The sequence below is a fragment of the Pagrus major genome, chromosome 6, assembly GCF_040436345.1.
Source record: "Pagrus major chromosome 6, Pma_NU_1.0".
NCBI classification, from domain to species: Eukaryota; Metazoa; Chordata; class Actinopteri; order Spariformes; family Sparidae; genus Pagrus; species Pagrus major.
Genome location: NC_133220.1, coordinates 16,852,577 through 16,874,652, shown reverse-complemented (window position 1 = coordinate 16,874,652; position 22,076 = coordinate 16,852,577). Strand labels below are relative to the sequence as shown.

Here is a 22,076-nt window from a genome sequence, read left to right as displayed (position 1 = left end):
ACTGATTTGTTTCCCTGAGTAAATTTAGGTCATTGAGTACTCAAGGAGAGACATCATAGGGTTAATTTCCTCAGACCTGCCACCCGGATGCAGTCATTCACATGGGTCTGACAGCATCTGGTGTGCAGAGCCATTAAATCCCATTCTCACCCCTGCAAAGCCAAATAGACAGCTGAGGGAGCCAACCGCATGTGTCATCTTGAAGCCATTAGACCAATTGCAGGGTGAAGGGGGAGGGAGCTTGCCGCACTGATCTCTGTTTGCAGCATCCCTAGAGCAGCCTCTGTTGTGTGAAATACAAGAAAGGGCAAGACGGGGGGAGTAGATCCTAGGAGGCAATCTGAGAACGGGAAGGGGATCTCTCAGAGGCTGGCGGGATAGGGTAACTTTGGTGTGTGGAGTCCATCTTCAGAGAAAATGGCTGTTTTGTCAATGTAAACAGCCTGAGCAGTACCTGCATTGCTAAAGGGGGAAAACAGAGGAAGAGGAGGAGGAGGAGGGGCAGACACTGGAGGAAATGCTGCCTCTTCCAATGAAATTTTCCCTTCTGTAGCCAGCCCCGGCCTGCCGCAGCTCACCTCTGAAGTCATGCATGTTGTATGTTAAGGTACGTATGCATCTCTAATCTGAGAGGACACATGGAGCAGGAGCTGGTCACGTTGGCAGGATTAGTAGCTCAGCTGTTTGCACAGGACAGCTGAGATAGAGTGCATCTTGACTAAAAATAACATGTTAATGTATCAGCAACACACAGTAATGAGGCCACAACATGATTCAAACAAAGATGCAGGCTCTGTCTTTGTTGCAGGGCAGGGGATTGTTAAGCAGGCAAACAGCAATGACTGAATCCAGCCTTTGCTTTTCATTGGTTGTTTGCTTCAGCTGCACATGTTCCTCATTAAGAGAGCAAGCAGACAGGATGCACTAAGGGGAGAGGAATGGATCATGTGTCTATTTTCACTGCCTTCCTGTGTCAGCATGTAACGCTGCTTTAAAATGAAAAGCATGTTTTAAAACTCCTCTTCTCCATTTAGATCTTCAGGATAAATTGCTCTTCATGCTCATGGGATGTGTACGGTGTGTGTGTGTGTGTGTGTGGGTGGGAGGTACCGAATCTTCTTGGATGCAGTGGATATTTATGGAAGCTGTGTGTGTGGGTGTAAGTTTGATTTTGATGTTTTGAACGCGCTGCCAACACATTTCCTCACAGTGTACGTTACAGTTTGAGTGGTTAGTATTCCTCGGTATTTTATCAAGTTTGTTATGCCACTTTCCTCTTGTGCCTTTTGCTACCCACATCCTGCCCGAAAACACCTACCACAACCCCGCTGGCACAATCAGCCGTGGTTTGAATGAAATCGAGAGTTGCGTGTGCCAAAACTGAAATGCTTGAAAAACAAAGATTTAATTAAAGGTGCACTGTGAAGTTCTGGGGAAGAAGTTTTAATCAGAAGAGAAACATCTTCATTGGCTGACTTTTCATGCCTAAACAAACTAAATAAACAAAGTCTCTCTTCATTTTCATTACTCAATAAACAAACTGACCTTAAAGGACAACATCATTTCATACCGTTTTACTTTGTTTGTATTAGGCGGACCCTGCCACCTCTCTAGCTTCAAACAGTGTTCTGGGAATGTTATTTTCCTCTGGGAACAGCTTGTTTATCCATCTATGAAAAAATAAAATATTTCTGAGTTTGTATTATTACCTCATTAATATTGTAAATATTAAAATTCTGAGTTTGAATTTCTTCTCCAAAACTACATAGTGCCTCTTTAAATAATCAGAGCAAGGAAGCAAAAGAGAAAATATGTTTTAGCTTCTTGCCTGTAGTTAAAGAATTACCTCACCTTTATTTATACTAGGTTAAAGATTAGTAAAATGGCCCTTTATTAATCACAAACTACTTCTTCTTTTAGGTTCAGCAGACCCCCAACCAGAGGGACGAAACCTCTATCAACCATGAGACACACTAGATGTTGAGTGTCACAACAACATTCACACAGATATTTAAAATAGATCCTTCAGTTGAAACAGTTACACCTGACCATGGCTGTAACTGCGGCTAAGACAACTGCAGGGTTTTTCCCCACACCTGCCACAGCCACCGCGGTCCCCTTCCTCTCGATGAGCTCGAGCGCCAGAGACAATGTCACCTCCCGGACAACATTAATGACTGTTACTATAACGACAAACGAAACCAGCTTCAATGCCACCACGTTTCCAGAGACGGTGATCGAGGGCTCGGGGATGGGAATGGTGCTCGTACCCTTTGGCATCATCACTGTCATTGGCTTAGCGGTGGCAATTGTAAGGAAGCATTTAAATATTGTCCACATGCCTCAGACAAAATGTACTAGCAGTGAATCATTTATTTTGGACAAGTTACTTCTATCAATAACGCAACTTGTTTTTCTGTCTTTCTCCATCCTAGATGCTGTATATTCGGAAACGGAAGCGGTAAGTTTATAAAGATTTATTTGCTTTAGCCCCAAATTAACTGCATTTTAATTGTTGTCACTCATTTGATTATTTGCAAATTTGTTACAGAATTTGCACCACTAAAATATAGTATCAACTAAAGCAAGTCCTGCAGCGTTGACCATATTCACACGTTTACTTCAGTCACACTCAGGGTGGGGAGCTCGAATGCTGGCATAGTGTTATGTTGCTGTGTTTCAGGTTGCAAGTCATAAAAATGACACATTGTTATCAATTCACTGCTTCCTGATTATTCAGAAACTGAATAGACAATGGATGGTAAAAAACCTGGAGGGACATTTGACTGTGTATTGTATTGTGTAACACCTTCAAACAGTAATGATTACAAGGAAGTGGGTGAATGCTAATGTTAGCTAATGGGTTATAAAATACATTGTTTTACCTTTAAATGTGTGGACATTAGGGGTGTGTGTTTGTGTTCATACCAATCGGGTGTGGCAGTGGGAGTGGCCTTTAGCAAAAAAGGTAAACAATTTCTAAATGGATTCCCGTAACATGACCAAACTTTGTAGAAAGACACACACACACCATTTCGCCACATCCCCTTTTGTAACTCATTAACAGGTTGTTGTAGACACTTGTGGGAGACATCGTGGGACTCAGCAGAGTTCCTTTTTCATTAATGACAGTTTGCCGCAACCCTACATTTTAGCTGCAGCTTGTTTTATTACCCTTAAACTATTTGTTGTTCACTTGTGGGAGGAATCCTTGAACTCAGCATAGTTCCTTTTCCATTGCTCTAGCCTCTTCTGTTGCTCCACCAGTTCATTGGTCCACAAAAATCCCCAACTTTCTATTTTAAATTTGCCATGGAAGTCAAGTGATTGTGAGGTTGTGTACATGTCAATACATGAACATGTGGATGCTTGGTACCTCAGGCTGGGCATCGAACTTCTTATACTTTTATAACACCGCCCGAATTGCCTCAATACTAACGAGTATTGCAAAATGTCTTGTCATTCAATACCAAATTTCAATACCTAAGGAGTTAATCTCATCAGCCCTACTGGTACCTGGTGCCAGCTACTACTGCCAGCGTGTGTTGACGCACTAGGTTAATCTTGCATTTCAACTGGGTGTAATTTATAGCTACTTATATTCAGACTAGTTTTCACCTCTACATTCTTGTTGCACAGGTTGGAGAAGCTGAGGCACCAGCTCATGCCCATGTATAACTTTGACCCGGCTGAAGAACAAGATGACCTGCTGGAACAGGAACTGCTGGACCACGGCCGGGAGGGCAGCCTCACAGGTCCCAATGCCAAGGTAAGCTGGAAGGCATTTGGCACGATTTTTTATTTCCATGTCCTAACATGAACCATTGTCTCTCTTTTATCTTGAATTGAAAAGTGCTCTCATTCAGACCATAAGCAATAACCAAGTCATACTCCTCAGTAGAATTTAATATAAAGTTTTGACTAGGAAGTGTTTCCCAGCAAATTCATTACATTATTTAAGTTTGATGTCAAATTTTACTAATAATTTCTGATTATGAGGTTGGGTGCACTGTAGTGATCTTGTGGCTTGTGTTAGCTGTGGTCTATCTGTACATTTAAATATTGTTGTTATTATGATAGTCTTTATTTTTGCCATATAATCCATGTGTGCTTTATTATAGGCTGCTGATTAAGTAATCTACACGTCTTTTGTCCCAATAACAGCCGTTCATTGGTAACTGTCATAATTTATCTTTATTTCCTTTTATTTCTTTTAAGTTTTGACAAAGGCAAACATGGTAAAGTATCACCTGTGTGTCTTTTGACCCTTTAAACCTTTTTTTCCACACAATCTACATTCTTTCACACTATCATTATTTCACTATCTCGTGTAAAAACCAATAGATTAGAAGTTTAAGATCAATTCATTTTCTTAACTAATCCATGTCAAAGTATAGCTAACGGAGGATACACACCACCACTACCTTCACACCTACATCCATGTTATCTTTCATCCTTTCCTTTTTTCTCCTGTAACTTAATACTTTAAATATTCCAGAGGCCACATGAGCACAGAAAGTGTGCAAAACACAACCTTTTGTGTTATTTTCAAATAATCAGATCCAATATGATGAGTTTACTACACAGACCATCACATATCAAAGACCTCCACTGGTGGCAAACCGTTGGTGTGATATGTTGAGAAGTACTAATAAGAAAAAATATAAATAAATGTAGTTTTACTGCTTTCATATGGTTTTCAAATGATTTCCATTCTGTCGCCAAAGTTTTATAACATGAACTTAAGCTCACGCTCTCAAGCTCAAGGCCCACTCACTATCTTCTTCCTTACTTTGTAACTTCATCTCACACGTGTCAACTGAACTGAGCAATTTGTTGATAAAGTACATGAAATGTAGTTAAAAGCCCGCAAAATAGCGGTGGACCTCAGTTAAGAAAATTTTGGACCTTAGTTAAGAAAACCACATTGAGAAGAATGCATGTTGGTATATTTAAAGGTGCAGTATGTACTTTTTTTTTAGTTGAAACATTCAAAAATTGACTAAAATTGCAGAAGAATTAACAGTTTTGATGTTATATATCTATTGAAGTAAGCATGCTAACCAGCTAGCCCCTAGCCGGTTCATACCTGACGAGGTGATGGTCCAATAGTAAACAACACCAACACTACCACATGACCGCTAGCTGCACAGTTAACTGAGATAACTAGCTAACGGCAGCTATAGTCACCTGTAGTTAGCGGTAACCTTGGTGATATGCTGCCCACTATTTGTTTGGATAATTTGACAGGTGGGCAATTCTGACATATTGCACCTTTAATATGCATTCCTTGTCATTTTTACGAAGTGAATTGACTACATACCCTGAACACTGCAACACGTATATTGTTTTATACATGTGGCCTCTGGTCTGAACTCATTTTCTCTGGTTTCAGTAATAAATCACAATCTGAATCCTAAAATAATAATTCAATTTAGCCATTTCAATGGTCCTAAAATTAACAAAACATAATATTCCTCTATGACAACTAGCTGTTGTCACTGTTTCTTACAATCACATTTGATCTCAGCGTCACTAAGAGTTTTATCTCCTATGCAGACTCTCACAACTTCCCAGGGGACCACGCAGAGGCCCAGTCGTCTGGTCTTCACAGATGTCGCCAAAGCTCTCAACGCCTAACAGCTCTCTTCCAGAAGTTGACATACAGACTGTCCGCTTAGGACAGAAAACAAAGGGACGCCTGGACTGTTTTTGGGAACAACTTGAGCTTTGGTGAATGATTTTATCACTAAAACACGGTACCTGGAATGGCAGCGGTTTTCAGATTAAGGGAAATAAAAACATAGGGTGCATGTACGATAAGGGAGCATAACGGGAGGCATCACATATGATCTTGCACTGTTATCATTTTGGCACACGAATGCAGTGTGATGCACATTTCTTGAATCATGTTGTGTCATTGCTGTTAAAATGTTTGGTAGCTTTTCAGTGGAGTTCTTTTGAGCTTCAGTATCTACTTCCATGTTTGATAAGAGAGAAGTGTAAATTTGTGTCATACTGATTTTGTGGTCTTGCGTCTCTTGATGAGCTTGAACACTGGATGTGTTACCATCCTTGAGTGAACTGTCCCCCTCTTCTTTGTTTCTTCTTTATTGACCAATGAAGGATTGTTTCCGTCTGTATACATTAAAAGTATTTAAACCAGTTTGAAAAGAAAGGTGAGTTGTTGCAAATCTATGACAAAAGAGAGTTGATAAGTGTGATATTTTATTGATAAGCGATAAAGAAGCAGAATAACACAAATCACATGGTAAAGAATCATAACAAAATATATATCACAGGTTTGTGAGTTGTATTAATGAAGTGGATGAGGACACATCAATAACATAACTACAAAATGGTGTTAAAAGTAAGGCATACAAGATGATTTCTCAAGTTACACTTCAACTTTTCAATAGTTGAAAATGGATCAAGTACTGTATGTAACTATATCACTATCAGTAAGATCACAGAACAACATTGTCCCCATATAGAGAGTAAATATCCAGACACAGCTCATGTAAAATAACAAACATTGACTCAGCTGTAGTTCAATTAACAGGCACCCTTCAGGCTGACTTCCATTCATTACGGTTTCATGAATGTAGTGAGATGAGATGAGTGGACTACAACAGTACTAGTTTGACAGCTATTTTCAAGGTTTCATGATCCAGATCGCCTGCAGGTCTGTCTGATGGAAAAGGTTAGGTACAACTAACAAGAAAACTTCCTCAGGGATGTCCCAGGCTCGTTAGTTTTCAGAGGTAGTCCAGAGGGCAAAAAAACGTAAAGTCAATGCAGTTGAACAAGAAAAACATACCTGTCTGTAAATGAATTAAGCTCGCCTGGCAGCGATTTAGTCAACAATGCTGAAATACATGAAATTACTGGGATACAACATGTCATCAGTGATAAAATAATAAAGTTTAAGGTGGAAAAAACACTTACAGTAAATGATATTTGATATTCAAGTCATCTAATAAACGATTAATAAGTGACATGTAATTCATGTTAGATAAAAAGTTTACTAGCATGTCACAGGGGCAGAATCTTAGTTTAAGTGTAGAAATCTTCACTAAAAAGGTCTCAAATTCATTTTTTAAAAACAGACTGGAGGCTCAAAACCTCTTTATCTTTGATTTTTAAAACTTGGAAATCAATAGAAAAAAAGAAAGAGATACCAATATAATTCTACAGGTATATAACTAGTAAGTTAAACAAAGTTATTACTGATTCATTACAGATAAAATACTTTTTAATTCACCCTATAATGTGGGTTCTCCCAAATTACAAACATTATTACACTTAACCTGTAATGTTACCTTATCATGCAGATAGTTTTGTTTCTTTTCTCAACACCATGAGCACAATAGTGTGACCACAAACAAAATTCCTTTCATTTCAGTTGATTTGAGGTATTTTAAAACCTGACCAAATAAAACCAAAACTACCTGCATGGCTGGATACGAGAGGTAAGTAAGACAATATGTTAATTTGTCATTCGTGTGCACTCAGCCTTTAAACTTTTGAAAGTGGAACCAATAATGAAAAGTTGAATTAAAACACAATCAGTGACCAGTAACGTGTGTTAGGTAACGTTAGCTTAAGTTAGCAAACTTAAGATAGATGTTAGTTACATAATAAACAATTTAATTGAGTCAGATAACTCCTTTCGACTTCTGTGACACTAAGTTGAGCATTTTCACAGTATTCTCACATTGTCGCAACACTGGCTGCGTTTGTATACTCACTTTTATCAGCCAAATTGGAAACGAAGGAACAACTTGGGACATTTTTAGCTGTGATCGGCAGCTCTTCAGAGCTCAACAATGAGGTTATGGAAGTGAAAATCCTGTTCATAGTCTGAATCAAGTGTGCTGATTACAAGTCATAATGTTGTAACTAAAGATGTCAGTTTTGGTTCATTTGCTTTCAATAAGTCAACACCCATTAACGGGTAGCTTACCAGTGAAATATTAAGAAAAAAAATACAAGTACAAGAGGTGTTATCCATTTAATCTGGCGCTCGACTGACTCATCCTGCGACGTGGATGCCTGACATGTATCGGACGGAGAGGTTCTGATTGAGAAGCACACTAGTATAACTGGACTTACTGTCACGCCGCTTCCTTCATTAATTAGGCCTAGATATGATGGCCAGATGTGCACGCAGGCCAGCTCTGCAGGACCATCACGCTGTTTTGTCCACAACTCACTTTTCCAAGTCTTTTTAAAGCGACTGCACCTGTAGTGACGAGTCTGTGTGATCAGCATAGCGCTAGTAAAACTACTAAACTGAAAAAGTAACATCACACATTTGAACTTACATTTGACTGTGTTGCCTTTCTGGAGAAAATGTTCCCATGATGAGCTTCTTCTGTCGCATTTTGTATTTTACCTCGGTTTGCAAAATTAATCTCAGCGGTTAACCGATTAAAAGTTAACTGTTGTCATCCCCAGTCGTAACCATCCAGGACAGACTTACCACAAGCTAAGAGATTCCTGTAGAAGCCACAAGTCTGTATGATATCAACCTTGTTTTAAGGAAAACTTGTTTAATTCACGATGTGATGCAGAAGAACTTCACTACCCACATTCCTATAGTGTAACAGGGACGTCTTTGATTGGTGGAGCTTGCTGTTACCATGGAAATGTTTACCAGACCAGCAGAAGTCATGTCCCTGGCTAGCTGACACGACTTTCGTGCCACCACAATGAGGTCATTTGTTACAGACGATCACTACAAGTCAGACCATTTACATGTGTTTGTGAGTTTAAAGTTGTTGAAAAGAAATCATTGGCAATAGTTTTTAGGATGAGTAGTCCTTCACTCTTTAAATAATTATTTACACAGTCTTTGCCTTTTTTTTCTCCTGTTTTTCAATTTGTTCCAAATCAAATATTTTATGGTCAGGATTCATCTCGTAGTTGGTTGGCTTGCTTCAAAGCTCAAAAACTCTTTATATTAGGATTTTCTGAAACGTCAATGGAGTGAATAAACGGGAAATTCACTTCCAGAAACAAAGCTGTTCCAATAATGTTGAGCTCTATAGATCGGCCACAGTTTTTGCCCCAATAGGCTGGTAGTGAATTTGGCATGGCAGTCGAGCGTCTGCGTGTGAAGCTGTGTGTTTGTGTTCATGCCAGTTGGCAAAAAAGGGTGTGGCAATGCGAGGAGCCGATCACTAAAGGCTCATAACTTCTGAACTGATTCATGCAGCGTGACCAAACCAGTCACGCTTGAGAGGTTGTGTGAGGATGCATACACCTACATGGTCGTATCTATTGCAAATTTGTGTTCGTTTCTTTCGATAATTGGTCAAATAAAGATGAAGAAGAGTTACTGATGCAACGCTTAGTCGATTACCCACAACTTATTTGGCAATTTTCACACAAAATAACTTGTTGTTGTTTTCCATAACTTTCCTGTATTTCAGCACTGCGTGGTTATCTGCCGCCCCTTCCTTTTTAAAATCACATGAATTAAGAGTGTCACACATACAATTTTACAGTGTAAGAATCAGAAAATACATGATGTAGTAAAAATGAGAAAAGAGTAAGCGACCCAAAGAAAACAAAAAAAAAAAACAAGTATTTATCATAAGGAACTACACCCTAAAAAAGCAAGTATTTCATCAAGTTGTTGTAAACTATTGGCTGCATTTTATTTCCCGGGAGAACAAAAAGAATTCTCACTTCAGCTTTTAACAAAAAGGCTTACAGTTGTTTGTTTTTTTAAAGAAATGACACTGATGCTTTCATTTGTACACCGGTAGTAAAATCCTCTGCTGGAGTGTACTGTTTGCTTCTGTGTGTTGGTATGTAGGCCTGAAAACCCTTTGCCTGTCTGTGTTTGTATATCTGCACATGAACCTATGTATGTGTGTGTGTTTGTGTGTGTGTGTGTGTGTGTGTGTGTGTGTGTGTGTGTGTGTGTGTGTGTGTGTGTGTTTGAGTGTGTGTGTACAGTAAGTGCGTATGTCATTGCTGCCGTGGGAGCGGAGAAGAACTTTGTCGGAGATAGTCTGTCTTTCGTGTTACTGAGGTAGAATGAGAGATTAAGAAACTGAGGGCAACTGAGGTTTAAATGAGGTCTTTGTGTCAAGGCATACTGGTAATGTCAAATACAGAAATGCACAACAAACACAGCACAATAATTATTTCTGAGTAGGCTGACAACATGTTCCTGAATAGTTTTTTGTACCTGAGGTTTCAATATGGTGTAAAAGCACTGTAATAGTGAAATCCTGAGTGTGGTAAAATGACATGTCAACAATGTTGTTGACTGAAGAATACATGAAGGATTTCTGTCCAAAATGAGACATCCATTTAAACCTTTGGGTGTTTTTTTGTTTCTTAAAACAGCTGCTGGTTGAAAGTAAAAAAAAATTAACCTGAATGTTGTACATTGTCATTTGAACTATGTTATCCATGTGCATTTTTCTATTCTGAGCAAAGAACATTAGACATCTCTCCTCTCCCAAACTGGATATTTCATTTTGGAACAAAACCTTTCACATTTACTTTCATAATAATGACTTCAGAGCACCATGTTTATTTGTAACATCACTAAAAAACTGTCACCGTCTTGCTCCCGTCTCACGTGAGGATTCATGACACTTGATTTAGAAACATGTCTCAATGAAACGGTTTAGTTTGGTTCCTTTTTTCTTGAACCCCCCCCTCTCCATTTTAGCCCGCAACCCTGCCCTCTCTCCACACACACACTCACTCATGCAGACACACACACACGCAGACAGACACACACACACACACCGAGAGGTTAAGGAAAGCAGGAATCCTTAAAAGCTGATAAGTCGGACATTTTGGGAAATACGCCTTTTGGCTTTCTTGCCTGGAATTCGATGAGCAGATTGAGAAAAATGGTTAGCTTAGCTTAGCATTAAGACTGGCAACAGTTAGCCAAGCTCAGTCGTGTCTGGATGGTAACCCTAACCCTAGTGAGGTGACGTTGTATAAAGAACGTCCAAGTGCACTTAGGAAATGGATCAAATACGGGACTTTGACCCAATAGATTGTGGTTCGTGTCCCGTGTGAAACTAAACGTTACTGTTAACTTCTGTTACTGTTAATTTTTTTTATTTCACCTATTTTAAGTAAGTTTTGAAATAAGTTTTTGGAGGCTGTTTGGTTAGATTTAGGCAACACAACCACTCGATTAAGTTTAGGAAAAGATCGTGGTTTGGGTCAAAATAATGAGCCAACATTGCCGTTTGGTTTTACAAATACCTCAAACAGCTTTCTGGCAGAAAGCCCTGAAGGCAGACTTCTCCATGTGAGGTATATCTGATATCGTTAGCTCGAGCAGAGTCAAGCGCTACTGCACTGAACATGTGTGAGAGTTTTGTGGATGTAGGGTTAACATCCAGACATGACCGCATAGCCTCACAAAATCCACCTGACAGCACCTTTAAAACCTGCACATGACCCCTGTAAAAACAAAAATCATCATTTATACACTTTGGTTTGTGTACGGATTAAACTAACGCAATATAACATGTTAATTAGTGAGCTTTAGAGGCACTGATAAGTGGATTTTGTTACCTTTAGACAGAACCAGGCTGACTGTTTCCTCTTGTTTCGGGTATTTGTGCTAAGTTTGGCTTACCAGCTATTCAACGTACAGACATGCAAGTGGTATCAGTCGTCTTGCCTAACTTTTGGCAGGAAAGTGAACAAGCATGTTTCCCAAAATGTACAACTATTCCCTTAATAAAAAAACGAAGCCATATCCAAAGATCAAATTCTTCCAAACCATTATGAGTGAACCAACAAAACCAGAGTACAGTATCGGATCGGAAGAAGAATCCCGTTTGCAATGATTTCTTGTTTGTGTTGTGTGTGTGTGCTCCTGAACCCCCATCACAGACAGGAGTCAGACTGAACCCCTGTTTGTTTGAGGCCAAACCTTGAGGTAGGTAGAGAGGTATCTGATCTACTCCCCTTCCTCCTGCGCCGGGACCTGAGATGTAGAGGGCTCAAGCTGCGAGGGACCCTCCTCAGCTTCTTCAGAAGGGCCCTGGAAATGCAGGGAACCAAAACCACTGTCATTTTGCCTGTTATTGTGTTCAATCTAGTGACTCATTGTGCGCATGTTAATGAATCAACACTAGAAAAGAGCGCAAGAAATACAAGAATGAGTGTTAAAAATTTCATTGAGAGATTGCGTGCAGCAAACTAGGTCCAGCTGTCAGGTCTAGAAATGTGAGGAAGACGACGGTTATGCCAGGAAACCAAGAAGACAGAGGAAGAGAACAGTTAGATCAGGTTTCCCCTCTCGACATTGACTCATTCTTCCCCTTCACGTTGCGTGCATCTGAGAAAGGGAGTCTGTCTCAACGGTTTCAGTTCTTGAAGCATCTTTGACAAACTGCTCAGTGCAGAGGATGCGATAAGGCAGATGGGGGGCATCAAGAAGAGACCTGCCCGCTTTGGTGACAACTGTTGTGCAACGCTTGTCGTTTGGATAATGAACAAGAGGGCTAAAAGAACCTAGAATTCTCAGAAACACGGGTCTTATATTCGCCAAAACTGGATGTCACAAAAAGGATGTATGGAGGTGTATCTGGGGAATTCAGCGCTGCCATCTGGGCATTTCCACGAACTCGTAAAACACAAGGAGCATGTGCATCAGGTGTCTTGTCATTTAAATCAAACGTGCCAACGCAGCAGCAACTTCAGCAGTTTTAATAACATAGTGTACCAGGATTCAAAGATCTATTATTTGAAATGAAAACGAACTGATACGTGAAAGCCTTTTCTGAGTCTGTCTGTGTTGGATCTGTGGTTATGGAAGCGTTGGAGCACAGAAGCTGGAAAAGTTAAGAGTATTATGATTTTGCATGAAGGTGCACTAGATTCAAGACAAGACAAATATACCACATTACCTAATATTTCTTAGATCACCATTCTTTATCAATGAAAGTTACAGGACCATTTACTTTATGGGATACTTTCAGTGTCAGTACTATGTTTTTTCTATAAGTCATATAATTTGACAATAATATTTAACCACTGCATGTTATTTTGAGTCACATGTCAATTGTTTTATGGTTATATGGTTATGGTATTATCTTCTTTTGAGCCTCTTGTTCTGAAATTAATAATAATTTTAAAAAATACATGTGAAGACAACTGGAGTCATTAATCTGATGGCTTATAATGAGAGCAAATGGCTTTTGTTCACCTTAAAGTTTAATGCTGAGCATGAGCTCTGTGCTGAACACAAGCTTATTAAATTCATGAGTAGTTAAATGAGATCAGCCCTGCTCTATCAGTCCTGCATCATAAATGTAACTGATATTAGTCAAAAGGTAAAAGGTGTGACACAGAATGAGATTTCTGTTTAACTGAAGAAGAGGTTTCATTCATAGTCATGAAGAAAGCTCCAGTTTGATGCAATAAAAAGGTGAAACAGTTTGATAAACCTGCAGTGCAAGAGTATTAAACTGGAGAGTGCACATGCAGAGAGGCTGCAGGGTTTAAAACTTGTAATGATTTAAAGGCTCAGTTTGTGAGATTATAAGCCACTTGGTATAATTAGTGAACACGGCTCTGAAAGTTATTTCACAAAGCTGTCACAGATCTTATTTCAGTCATTTTTTGTGACTACTTTCTTCAGTGACTGCTGCACAATCCTCCAAACTCTCTTCTTATTCTCTCAATAAAGTTATACCTTTAACCGAAGATCATTTTCTAGCTTTTAAAGATTTCATTCTCCTCACCTGCTTCTCTTCAGTCACTTCTTGCACCACTTTCTGGGGCTGTGGAAAGACAGGAGACAGGATTAATTGAACATGAAGAAAAAGCCGCCCTCAAGGACTTTGCAGCTGCAGACACCTTGAAGGCTTTGGATGTACATTTACAGTTAACTCCAAGATGTGTCTAACTGTCAACGATTGCTCCATACCCATTTCCTTGGTCGCCCACGAGGTCGTCTCTCCCCAAGGGGCTCTACTTTCTGAGAAAGTACAGATGAACGGTTAAAGGGAGGTTTCAGACTTTACAATCCTTCATACTGATCACCAACTAAGATTACGAGCTTTTATGTGATTGCAGTTTTTCGAACTTTGGCAGCAGCCATTTTTTAACAGCTAAAGCTTCTTCAGGTCGGTGAGAAACATTTGTCGCAGGAACAACAGAAGTTTTGCTCTATTGACTGAAGTGAGTAAGTAAATGACTAAAAAACACATTGGGAATATTTTGATATGACTTTAGAAGTTGTATGACCTGCATTATCAATAAGTGCAACAAAACTACACTTTTTAGTGATAAACAAGGCCAGAAGTATCTTTCTCTCAGTAAAATGTTCAAATCCTTCCCACACATGCATCAACTAAAACAATTTAAACAATTAAATAGCTAAATATCAGCATTTAAAGATAGGGTTGGATATTCTAGAAGCATTTTTGTTGCATTTGTAGAAAATCTCTTCACACCCCGACAGCAATCAATAAATCAAATACTCTCAAAAAGAAAAAACACAGTATCTGTGTTTGCCAACAAGCTGGATGTATTGCTAAACCTATTAGCCAGCTAGTTTCACAAGGATGGCAGAGGAAATGCGGCAAAAACTTCCAAAGACTAACATACTAGCTTGACAGCGGGGAGTGCTAACAATAGCTATCTTGCTTTGTTTGTTTACGTTCATTTTGATAACGTCAGGTGTTTTCTTTCATGTGAGTGAGACATGAGGTAGTTCGACATGGTTAGCGATGACAACCAGATGCTGCAGTCACAGTACATAGCGAGCTAACCGAGTAGCACAAAACACACAATCCCTGAGCCAAAGAACATAGCTGCCGAGGCTAACGTTAGCACAAAGCACACACCTACAGCAGTGAGCACCTGGTTGCCTTTTTGAACTAAGGTACGTTTGTTATGGCTATTTTGCTTGCGTTTATATTATTGTGGCATTTAATAGAGTTGTTCATTTATGTATGAATTGAACTAGAAAAGCTAATAAAGTGTAGCGTAACAAGCTAGCAACTTGCACATATCTCCCAGCTGGCCAGCAAGAGCTTCTAAAATTGAGCTTGTTCTTGCTGATTTGCTGATCTTACCATCCCCAGCTTTAAATACACATATTAACCCCATATTTAGCTTCTACAGTAATAGTGATACAGCTAGAAAAGCTTCTGAAAATACTTAAAGTTTAACTTCAGGAGATGATTAAGAAGCACTACAATGAGTGTGCTTATTGTTTGTATACGAACATATTCTTTGATAACGATGCAAAAAGCAATGTTGCTGATAATGACAGATATGAGTGCATGTTTGCAAGAGTGAACAGTGCATTTATACTGAATAGAAATGTTTTTAATGATGATTACTTCACTGTGATCTATTGTAAGACAAACATGTGGGCTGTTTTTCTTTTAGCCCTCCTGATCTAAATCAGCTGCTTCTTTACAGTGTCTTGTGTTTTTCTATGCTTTGTGTATTTCTTGAGTTGATCTTCGATTCTTGCGCTGTGATTTTGGCTTTGCACAGCACTTTGGTCAGCTGTTGGCATTTTTAAATGTGATTTACAAATAAAATAAACTTAAACTTAAGATTAGAACGATGTTACTACCGTGAGCAAAGTGTTCAGATCCGTTACTTAACTAACAGTAACGACACAACAGGATACAAGTATCAAACGTAATGCTTATTCATCTTCTTTTACACTACAACAACCAGTTTTGGTGTACCTCCTGAAGGGGGTCGTAACACTTATACATTATATAATTGTATCTGTTCCTAATTCCTAATCCTAATTCCTTTATTGATTGTATTCTTTTGTTTATCTCCATTTTTGCGTAACTTTTCCTCTCGATTATTTTCCTGTGATCCTGCCTGTTCTGTGGCTTTTATTCCTTTCACTTGTAATAACTGTTTTTACATTTTCTGTTCTGCCGTCTCGTTTTAACTCACCTTAGACGAGGCTTCCTTGTGTTTGGCTCGTCTGTTGAGTGTTTATTCTGTCATACTTCCTGAGTTTCCTGCTTTTGATTGTTTGTCAAAGCACTTTGTAAACTGTTTTTAAAAAGGTACTACAAAAATAAAGTTTATTATTATTATTATTATTATTGAATTATCACTATTAAATTTATGTGTAAGAAGAATTTAAATGCTGAAGCTTGACTGGTTGAGACGGAGGCCACTTTAACTACTTAAACTGCTGACAAACAATGTGATATTTCAGGAAGATGAGAGGATGTTTGAGGTTTAAAATGGTGAACTGCAACGTAAATAATTGTAGTGGTGTTGGTACGAAATTTCCCTCTCAAAAAAGTGTTGCGCACACACATAAAAGTATGAAGGATGGTAAATATATAGTAACAGACAGTAAGACAATCTTTCACTCCTCGGAACAGCTGACGATCTGAGCACTGACCAACTGCAGGCTGCAGACATAAATACTGCATTGATTTAATAACAGCTTGTCTTTTCTCTGTTGGAGCTGACATATGCCCTCACAATGGCTGCTGACTGCCTCATAGCTTTCTAAAAAAAAAAAAGACATACATCTCTGCATTTCAGGAAATATTACATGGAAAACTCTCAGATGCATCTAATGCAGATAAACTGGAAAGATAAACCCATGTGCTACCACAAACATGTCTGTTACTGGTTCCTTTTTCCTTATTTCAAGTTAATTCAGAAGCATTTTGTAATTATATTTACAATGTAAAATATTTAATAATGTAAGGATACTCGCAATAAATCCACAAAATTTCTTGTGATTTAAAAATGTATAAATAAAGCGTTCAAAAAGCTAATTGTTGTAGGCAGCAGAGGCAAGGTACTGTTACAATTCTGCAATTAAGAGGTCAAATAAATATTTAATATCTTGGATACACTGATCAGTTTCAACCTTCAGTGCAGGTCTGGGGCCTTTGTTCTTGCTGCCTTTCGGTCGTCCTCTCGGTCGCTTTGGAGTTGGTGGTCCAACAGGCTCCTGAGGAGAGAAACCAAATACTAATCAGTTAAAGACATAGACACATAATCAACCAGCTTTGTTTTTCAGAATGAGGTCTAAGTTTTTCCAATAAGACACTTAATGATTTGATCATGAATTTATCTTTTAAAGGCCGACGTCTACCTCCTGCTGTTTCCGTGGCCGACCCCTGCCCCTGCGCTGAGGCTCAGGAGGTGACTGGGCGGTGCTCGGCTGGGGAGACGACGGCTCTTTGGTCCCACTGTTACTCATGCCTGTGTCTGTCCACCTGCGTCAAAGAGTGTGGGCATCAAAGCCTGGAGGAGCGGCCACGAGGGCTTAAAGAGGAGAAGATCTGAGTATCAGGAGCTGGAGATGTGAGCAAAGAAAATGAAAGAACAATTGCTTCTTCTGAACGCAATCATCTCTGAAGAATTTGGGATCATAAGCTTAATTAAACCGCTTCAAATAGTTTTCTTTTTGCACGATCAGTGCTTAATGTATCACTAAAAGGATAATTCAGAATCACACAGGACTCTTTTCCAAGAGCAAGCGTGGGAACTGCTCATACATAAGCCTTGGCACCATGTTCATCGGAACACAGACAGGGCTCTGGCAAATGCAGGGAAACATGAGAGTGGTGTCCAGCGACTAAAAGTAGCACAGATATTCACAACTCAATCGCCCATCCAAAATCTCCATCCACTCTGCTGCACGCTGCCTTTCCATCTGCCCTCTGTGAGGTATTTCTCAATGGGTTTGCGCAGGTTGTAGGTGTGTCTGATGCTGCTACAACTTATACTGTGAAACTTGAGCAGCTGAGGCGATCATTTAGAAGCGCACACGCAAGAAAGCACTGAATGGAAAAAACCTTAATGGAGATCACAATATGACGAGGCAGTGACAAATCTGAGTTTGCAGCCTGCAGTGAGCCTCTGAGCTGCAGTGATATGTCTGTTAATGACAGAAAAGTGATCTGCATAATTGATTAAACATCTGTATACATTTTAAAAAAAAGTTCTGAGGATTTGCTTTTCTGTGATTGCAAACTGAATATCTTTATTTTTCATCAGGAAAACCGTCTGATGATATGGTGTTGGGGCTTTTAAGACATATTTCAAAGTGAAAGACAGATTTATTACAAAAATGTCTCAATTTGTTGACTGAATTGGTAAATCGTTAAGTCAGCAAATGTTAGAAAATAGTTTAAAATGCCACTTAAAATTCTTCAGAGCACACGTTGACATCAAATCGCTTGTTTTGTCCAACCAACTGTCCAAAACCTAAAGATAATCACTTTAAAATAAACAGATAATCACAGATAAAAACAGACAATCAGTTCACTACCATTCAAGACAAAGAAGAATCAACAAATCCTTATTTTTAAGAATCTGAAAATAGTGAATAGTGTAGTAATAGTAATAGTAATAGGTATTTTTGCTTGAAAAATGACTGAAACAATTAATCAATTGTCAATAAAGCCAATGGCCAGTTCCATTTCTGTGATGGGCGTTTCATTATTGATCGATTGTCGATTAGAGCTCGACCGATACATCAACTGACAGACATATCAGTATCGACGTATACGTTGTCCAATATGCGCCAAAATGCATCTTTTTTAGAGATTAAAATGTCAAAAAGGATGAAAAGGATAATTTGTAATTAATAAATCCTTGTAAGTGTACTGTTTAAGTGCACTAGCGTCATTTTAGACAATAACGTTTATTGTCTAACTGTAAAATATTCTTACTCTGTTAACTATCTTTGTCACAAGTGTTTGATAACCACATTTGATTGATCAGTGCAAAAAATGTGCATATATTTGCCTTGATATTTATCGTTTCTACTTCCTGATATCAGTATCCACATCGGCCCCAAAAATAAAGTATCGGTCGAGATCTACCGTCGATCATTCTTTTGAATAACCGATTAGTTGTTCGGTCGACAAAATGTCAGAAAAAATGTTTCCAAAGCCGAAGATGACATCCTCAAATGAAAAGAAAACCTAAAAACATTCAGTTTACCGTCAAAGCACACTAAAGAAAACAGAAAAAGTCACATTTGAGAGGCTGAATTTGAACACCTTTGCTTCAAAACACCTCAAAAACGATTGTTAATAAAAGCTGGGGATTCATTTAATGTTTGAAGAACGGGTCAATCGACTAATCCTCGCAGCTCTGGATTGATCCATTAATCGACATTTTGTTCCAGCTCTAGTTGGCCATAGGTCTGATTGAAAGCAGCCCCAGAACTATAAACAACATATGCTTTTGTTTTGCTGCATTTCTAGTAAGTTCCTAGAAAGCAGCACAGTATTTCGGCTGCTTAAAAAAGGACTTTTTTTTGGTTTTGTGTTGTGTTTTTCTTTTTAAACCAGGAGAGTAAACAACAATACTTCAGTCTGGCTGTTGGTTCATGTCCCAAGGTGGTCGTTTTCCATACCGTCTCGCTCTGTAAGGAATGTGCCAAACACTAATTGCCAACACAGCCTATCAAACGGCCGCACTGAAGCAGGAAGTCGGAGTAATTTGAGAAATCGACGTCCTCGTTCAAACGATTTAAAAGCCAAACGAGACGCACGACGTCGCTTATAAACTCATTTCGGAGCAACACAACAAGCGTCCTGCACTTCTTCTTGTGCAGCAGCTCGCCGTCCGCTTCCACTCGCCCGTGTTTGGCAGTCAAGTACGGGACTGAATGTACTTTTTTGCATATGGGCGGCAATTGCGACCATAAAAACACATTCTTTTACAGCCTTTAAAGACGGTGCGTAAAAACGCTCCTGCAGCGAGGCCGCGACTTCAAACCTTCCCCGACTTCGGCCGAGGAGCCGCCGCACGTAAAGAGAAAAAAAAAAAAAAAAAAAAAAAGCAGAAAGAAAGAAAAGGCCAAAACAACAGCCGAGACCAGCAGTGTTTTAACGCGTGTAAAGTCGGCGCTCGCCACACAACATCCCCCTTGCTCCCATCACTTGCGCAATCGATCTTAAATGTGCTGGTTTTGGCTGCGAGAACAGGTCCGCCGAAGTGGATGAACCGAGTGTCTGCGAGGGCTGCAGCACAAGAAGAAGAAGAAGAAGAAGAAGGGGAAAAAAAACTTCAGCAAGGAGGACAAAGGCGAGCAACACAGGTGCAAAAGCTCTCCTTTCAGCCCCAGCCTGGACATACATACACATACATACATGCACACGGGCTATAGGCTCCATGTTCGGGCTGCGTAATCCTGTTTGTGCAGGCTGCGCCGAGTGCAACAGTGTGAGCGGAGAGGGGGAGAGTTCAACTTACCTTGAGTCGGTTTGCAGTTTTTACCTGGAAGTTCAAGCAGCCAGCTCACTTTGTGCTCCTGCACAACTATGAAAATGTTAGTGTATCGACGTCTCATTGGTTGGAATGAAAGGGTAAACTCTCCCTCTCTCTCTCTCTCTCTCCCTCCCTCCCTCTCTCACTGTGTGTGTGCCTCTCTCTCTCTCTCTCTCTCTCTCTCTCTCTCTCTCTCTTTCTCGCTCTCTCTCTCCCCTCCTCCTCCTCTAATCGGAAATGTGTGTGATCCCCCCAGACGTCCAGTCACGAATACCCCAGTTGCAGTATAATTGGGGGTTGTAGCTGAGCAGTATGCATTGCATACTTTCTCTATTATAGCATGTTTCAAGAAAGAACGAGGGGTAGGAGGGTTAAACAGAGGACCCCGCCCCGAAAAGCTCACCGGACCACCCACTTGAGAGAGGAGAGGGAGGAGGAGGGGGGAGATATGGGAGAGACGGGCATCAGACAGGAGGGTAGAGTCTGGTTCCGGGGTTCCCAAAGTGGGGTCCGGGGGCTGGGAAGTTCCCCGAGAGAAGAGAGGGAGAAAAGGCTCCGTTTGCGTCGGTAGAAAGCAGACTGTCTAGACTGTGTCGAGCAGAGGTTTCACTCTCTCCCCGCTGTCAGATCCCCACCTACAGTGTGAGAGATATTATTCTGTCAGTCACAACAAAGGACAGACGTATCAGATGAGCTTACCGAGAACAAAAGTCGTCGGATGCGCGTTTGTTTTGGGGGAAAAGTCGACGCCAGTTTGGGGTTTTCGTTTTAAAATCACGTACTGAATGCAAACATACACGAGAAGTGAGCAGGAGGAGGACAGATGCATGTGTGTGAGTGTGTGTGAGCGAGAACAAGCACAAATCTCCCCTTTTTTATGGTGAACGTGTGAAAAGTTGTTCTCCATTTTTTAATTGTATTATTCCCTTGAGGGTGATTTATATTTTCAAATATTAAAGGAGCTCTATGAAGTTTTAATCAGAGGAGAAAGCCTTTTTATGCATAAACAGACTCTTTTATTTCATGACTGTATAAACTGATTAAACAAACTGACCTGAAAGAACAACACAATTTCATACTGTTTTACTTTGTGTATATTTGGCGGACCCTGCCACTCTTCTAGCTTCAAACAGTGTTCTTATTTTCCTCTGAGAACAGCTTGTTTATTCAGTTATGGAAAAAAAAAACAAATGTTTCTGAGTTTGTATTATTACCTCATTAATATTGTAAATATAAAAATTCTGAGTTTGAAGTTTCTTCTCTAAAACTATACAGTGCAACTTTAAATAATCGAGCAGACAAGCAAAAGAGAAAGTATGTTTTAGCATTTTGCCTGGATGACCTCACCTTTATTTATACCAGGTTAAAGATAAGTAAAATGACTTTTTATTTATCACTAACTACTTTTTCTTTCAGGTTTTATTGTCCAGGCCAAAGTCTAATATTAGAATTATGAGTTTCCTCCCCCAAACCTACACAGCGCCCCTTTAATGAAATAAAGAGCTCTCCTCGAGTGGACATGTTGTCTTTTTTGGACTGAAGTAGTTTTTGTTGCCGTGCTGCCCTCATTTTCTCTGAATTACTCCTAAAATATTTTCCTATTTCAAGAGGTAACTTTGGTAAATTTGCACAAACTGATAAATACAGATGGAAACGTTTGAACCGCAGTGAATACACATTCCAGGGGCGGCTAATGCTGCAGAGCTCATGGAGTCATGTCAGGTGAGCGTGCTGGCATGAGACCAGCATATAAAAAGCTTTAAGTTACAAAGATGAAGCGCAGGGCTGGACTTGAACCGTTCATAGTGTCGGTTTCATAACAGATTAGAATAATC

The 22,076-nt window shown here is 39.6% G+C and overlaps 2 protein-coding genes across 2 annotated transcripts; one reads left to right on the top strand and one right to left on the bottom strand.

Annotated features, from left to right (window-relative positions):
* Nucleotides 1-399: 399 nt before the first annotated feature.
* On the top strand, nucleotides 400-6,166 carry c6h3orf18 (chromosome 6 C3orf18 homolog). The gene is made up of 5 exons (XM_073468018.1): nucleotides 400-607; nucleotides 1,921-2,311; nucleotides 2,436-2,461; nucleotides 3,640-3,769; nucleotides 5,560-6,166. Exons 2-5 carry the CDS (start codon nucleotides 2,051-2,053, stop codon nucleotides 5,638-5,640), a joined length of 498 nt encoding a protein of 165 aa, XP_073324119.1. The 5' UTR covers nucleotides 400-607; nucleotides 1,921-2,050; the 3' UTR covers nucleotides 5,641-6,166.
* A 4,547-nt stretch (nucleotides 6,167-10,713) lies between these two features.
* On the bottom strand, nucleotides 10,714-20,303 carry LOC140998541 (uncharacterized). Its single transcript, XM_073468857.1, has 6 exons — nucleotides 20,227-20,303; nucleotides 17,108-17,280; nucleotides 16,880-16,963; nucleotides 13,931-13,981; nucleotides 13,746-13,784; nucleotides 10,714-12,040 (listed from the first exon to the last, which is right to left on the bottom strand). Exons 2-6 carry the CDS (start codon nucleotides 17,213-17,215, stop codon nucleotides 11,957-11,959), a joined length of 366 nt encoding a protein of 121 aa, XP_073324958.1. The 5' UTR covers nucleotides 17,216-17,280; nucleotides 20,227-20,303; the 3' UTR covers nucleotides 10,714-11,956.
* Nucleotides 20,304-22,076: the final 1,773 nt, after the last annotated feature.

Excerpts from the sequence above, each read along its gene's own strand:
- c6h3orf18 (XM_073468018.1), top strand. The coding sequence starts at position 2,051 with ATGGCTGTAACTGCGGCTAAGACAACTGCAGGGTTTTTCCCCACACCT. Across the intron at positions 2,462-3,639 it reads TATATTCGGAAACGGAAGCG|GTTGGAGAAGCTGAGGCACC; the intron begins GTAAGTTTATAA and ends CTTGTTGCACAG. Across the intron at positions 3,770-5,559 it reads TCACAGGTCCCAATGCCAAG|ACTCTCACAACTTCCCAGGG; the intron begins GTAAGCTGGAAG and ends TCTCCTATGCAG.
- LOC140998541 (XM_073468857.1), bottom strand. The coding sequence starts at position 17,215 with ATGAGTAACAGTGGGACCAAAGAGCCGTCGTCTCCCCAGCCGAGCACC. Across the intron at positions 13,982-16,879 it reads GCCCCAGACCTGCACTGAAG|AAAGTAGAGCCCCTTGGGGA; the intron begins GTTGAAACTGAT and ends GTACTTTCTCAG. Across the intron at positions 12,041-13,745 it reads AAGTGACTGAAGAGAAGCAG|GGCCCTTCTGAAGAAGCTGA; the intron begins GTGAGGAGAATG and ends CTGCATTTCCAG.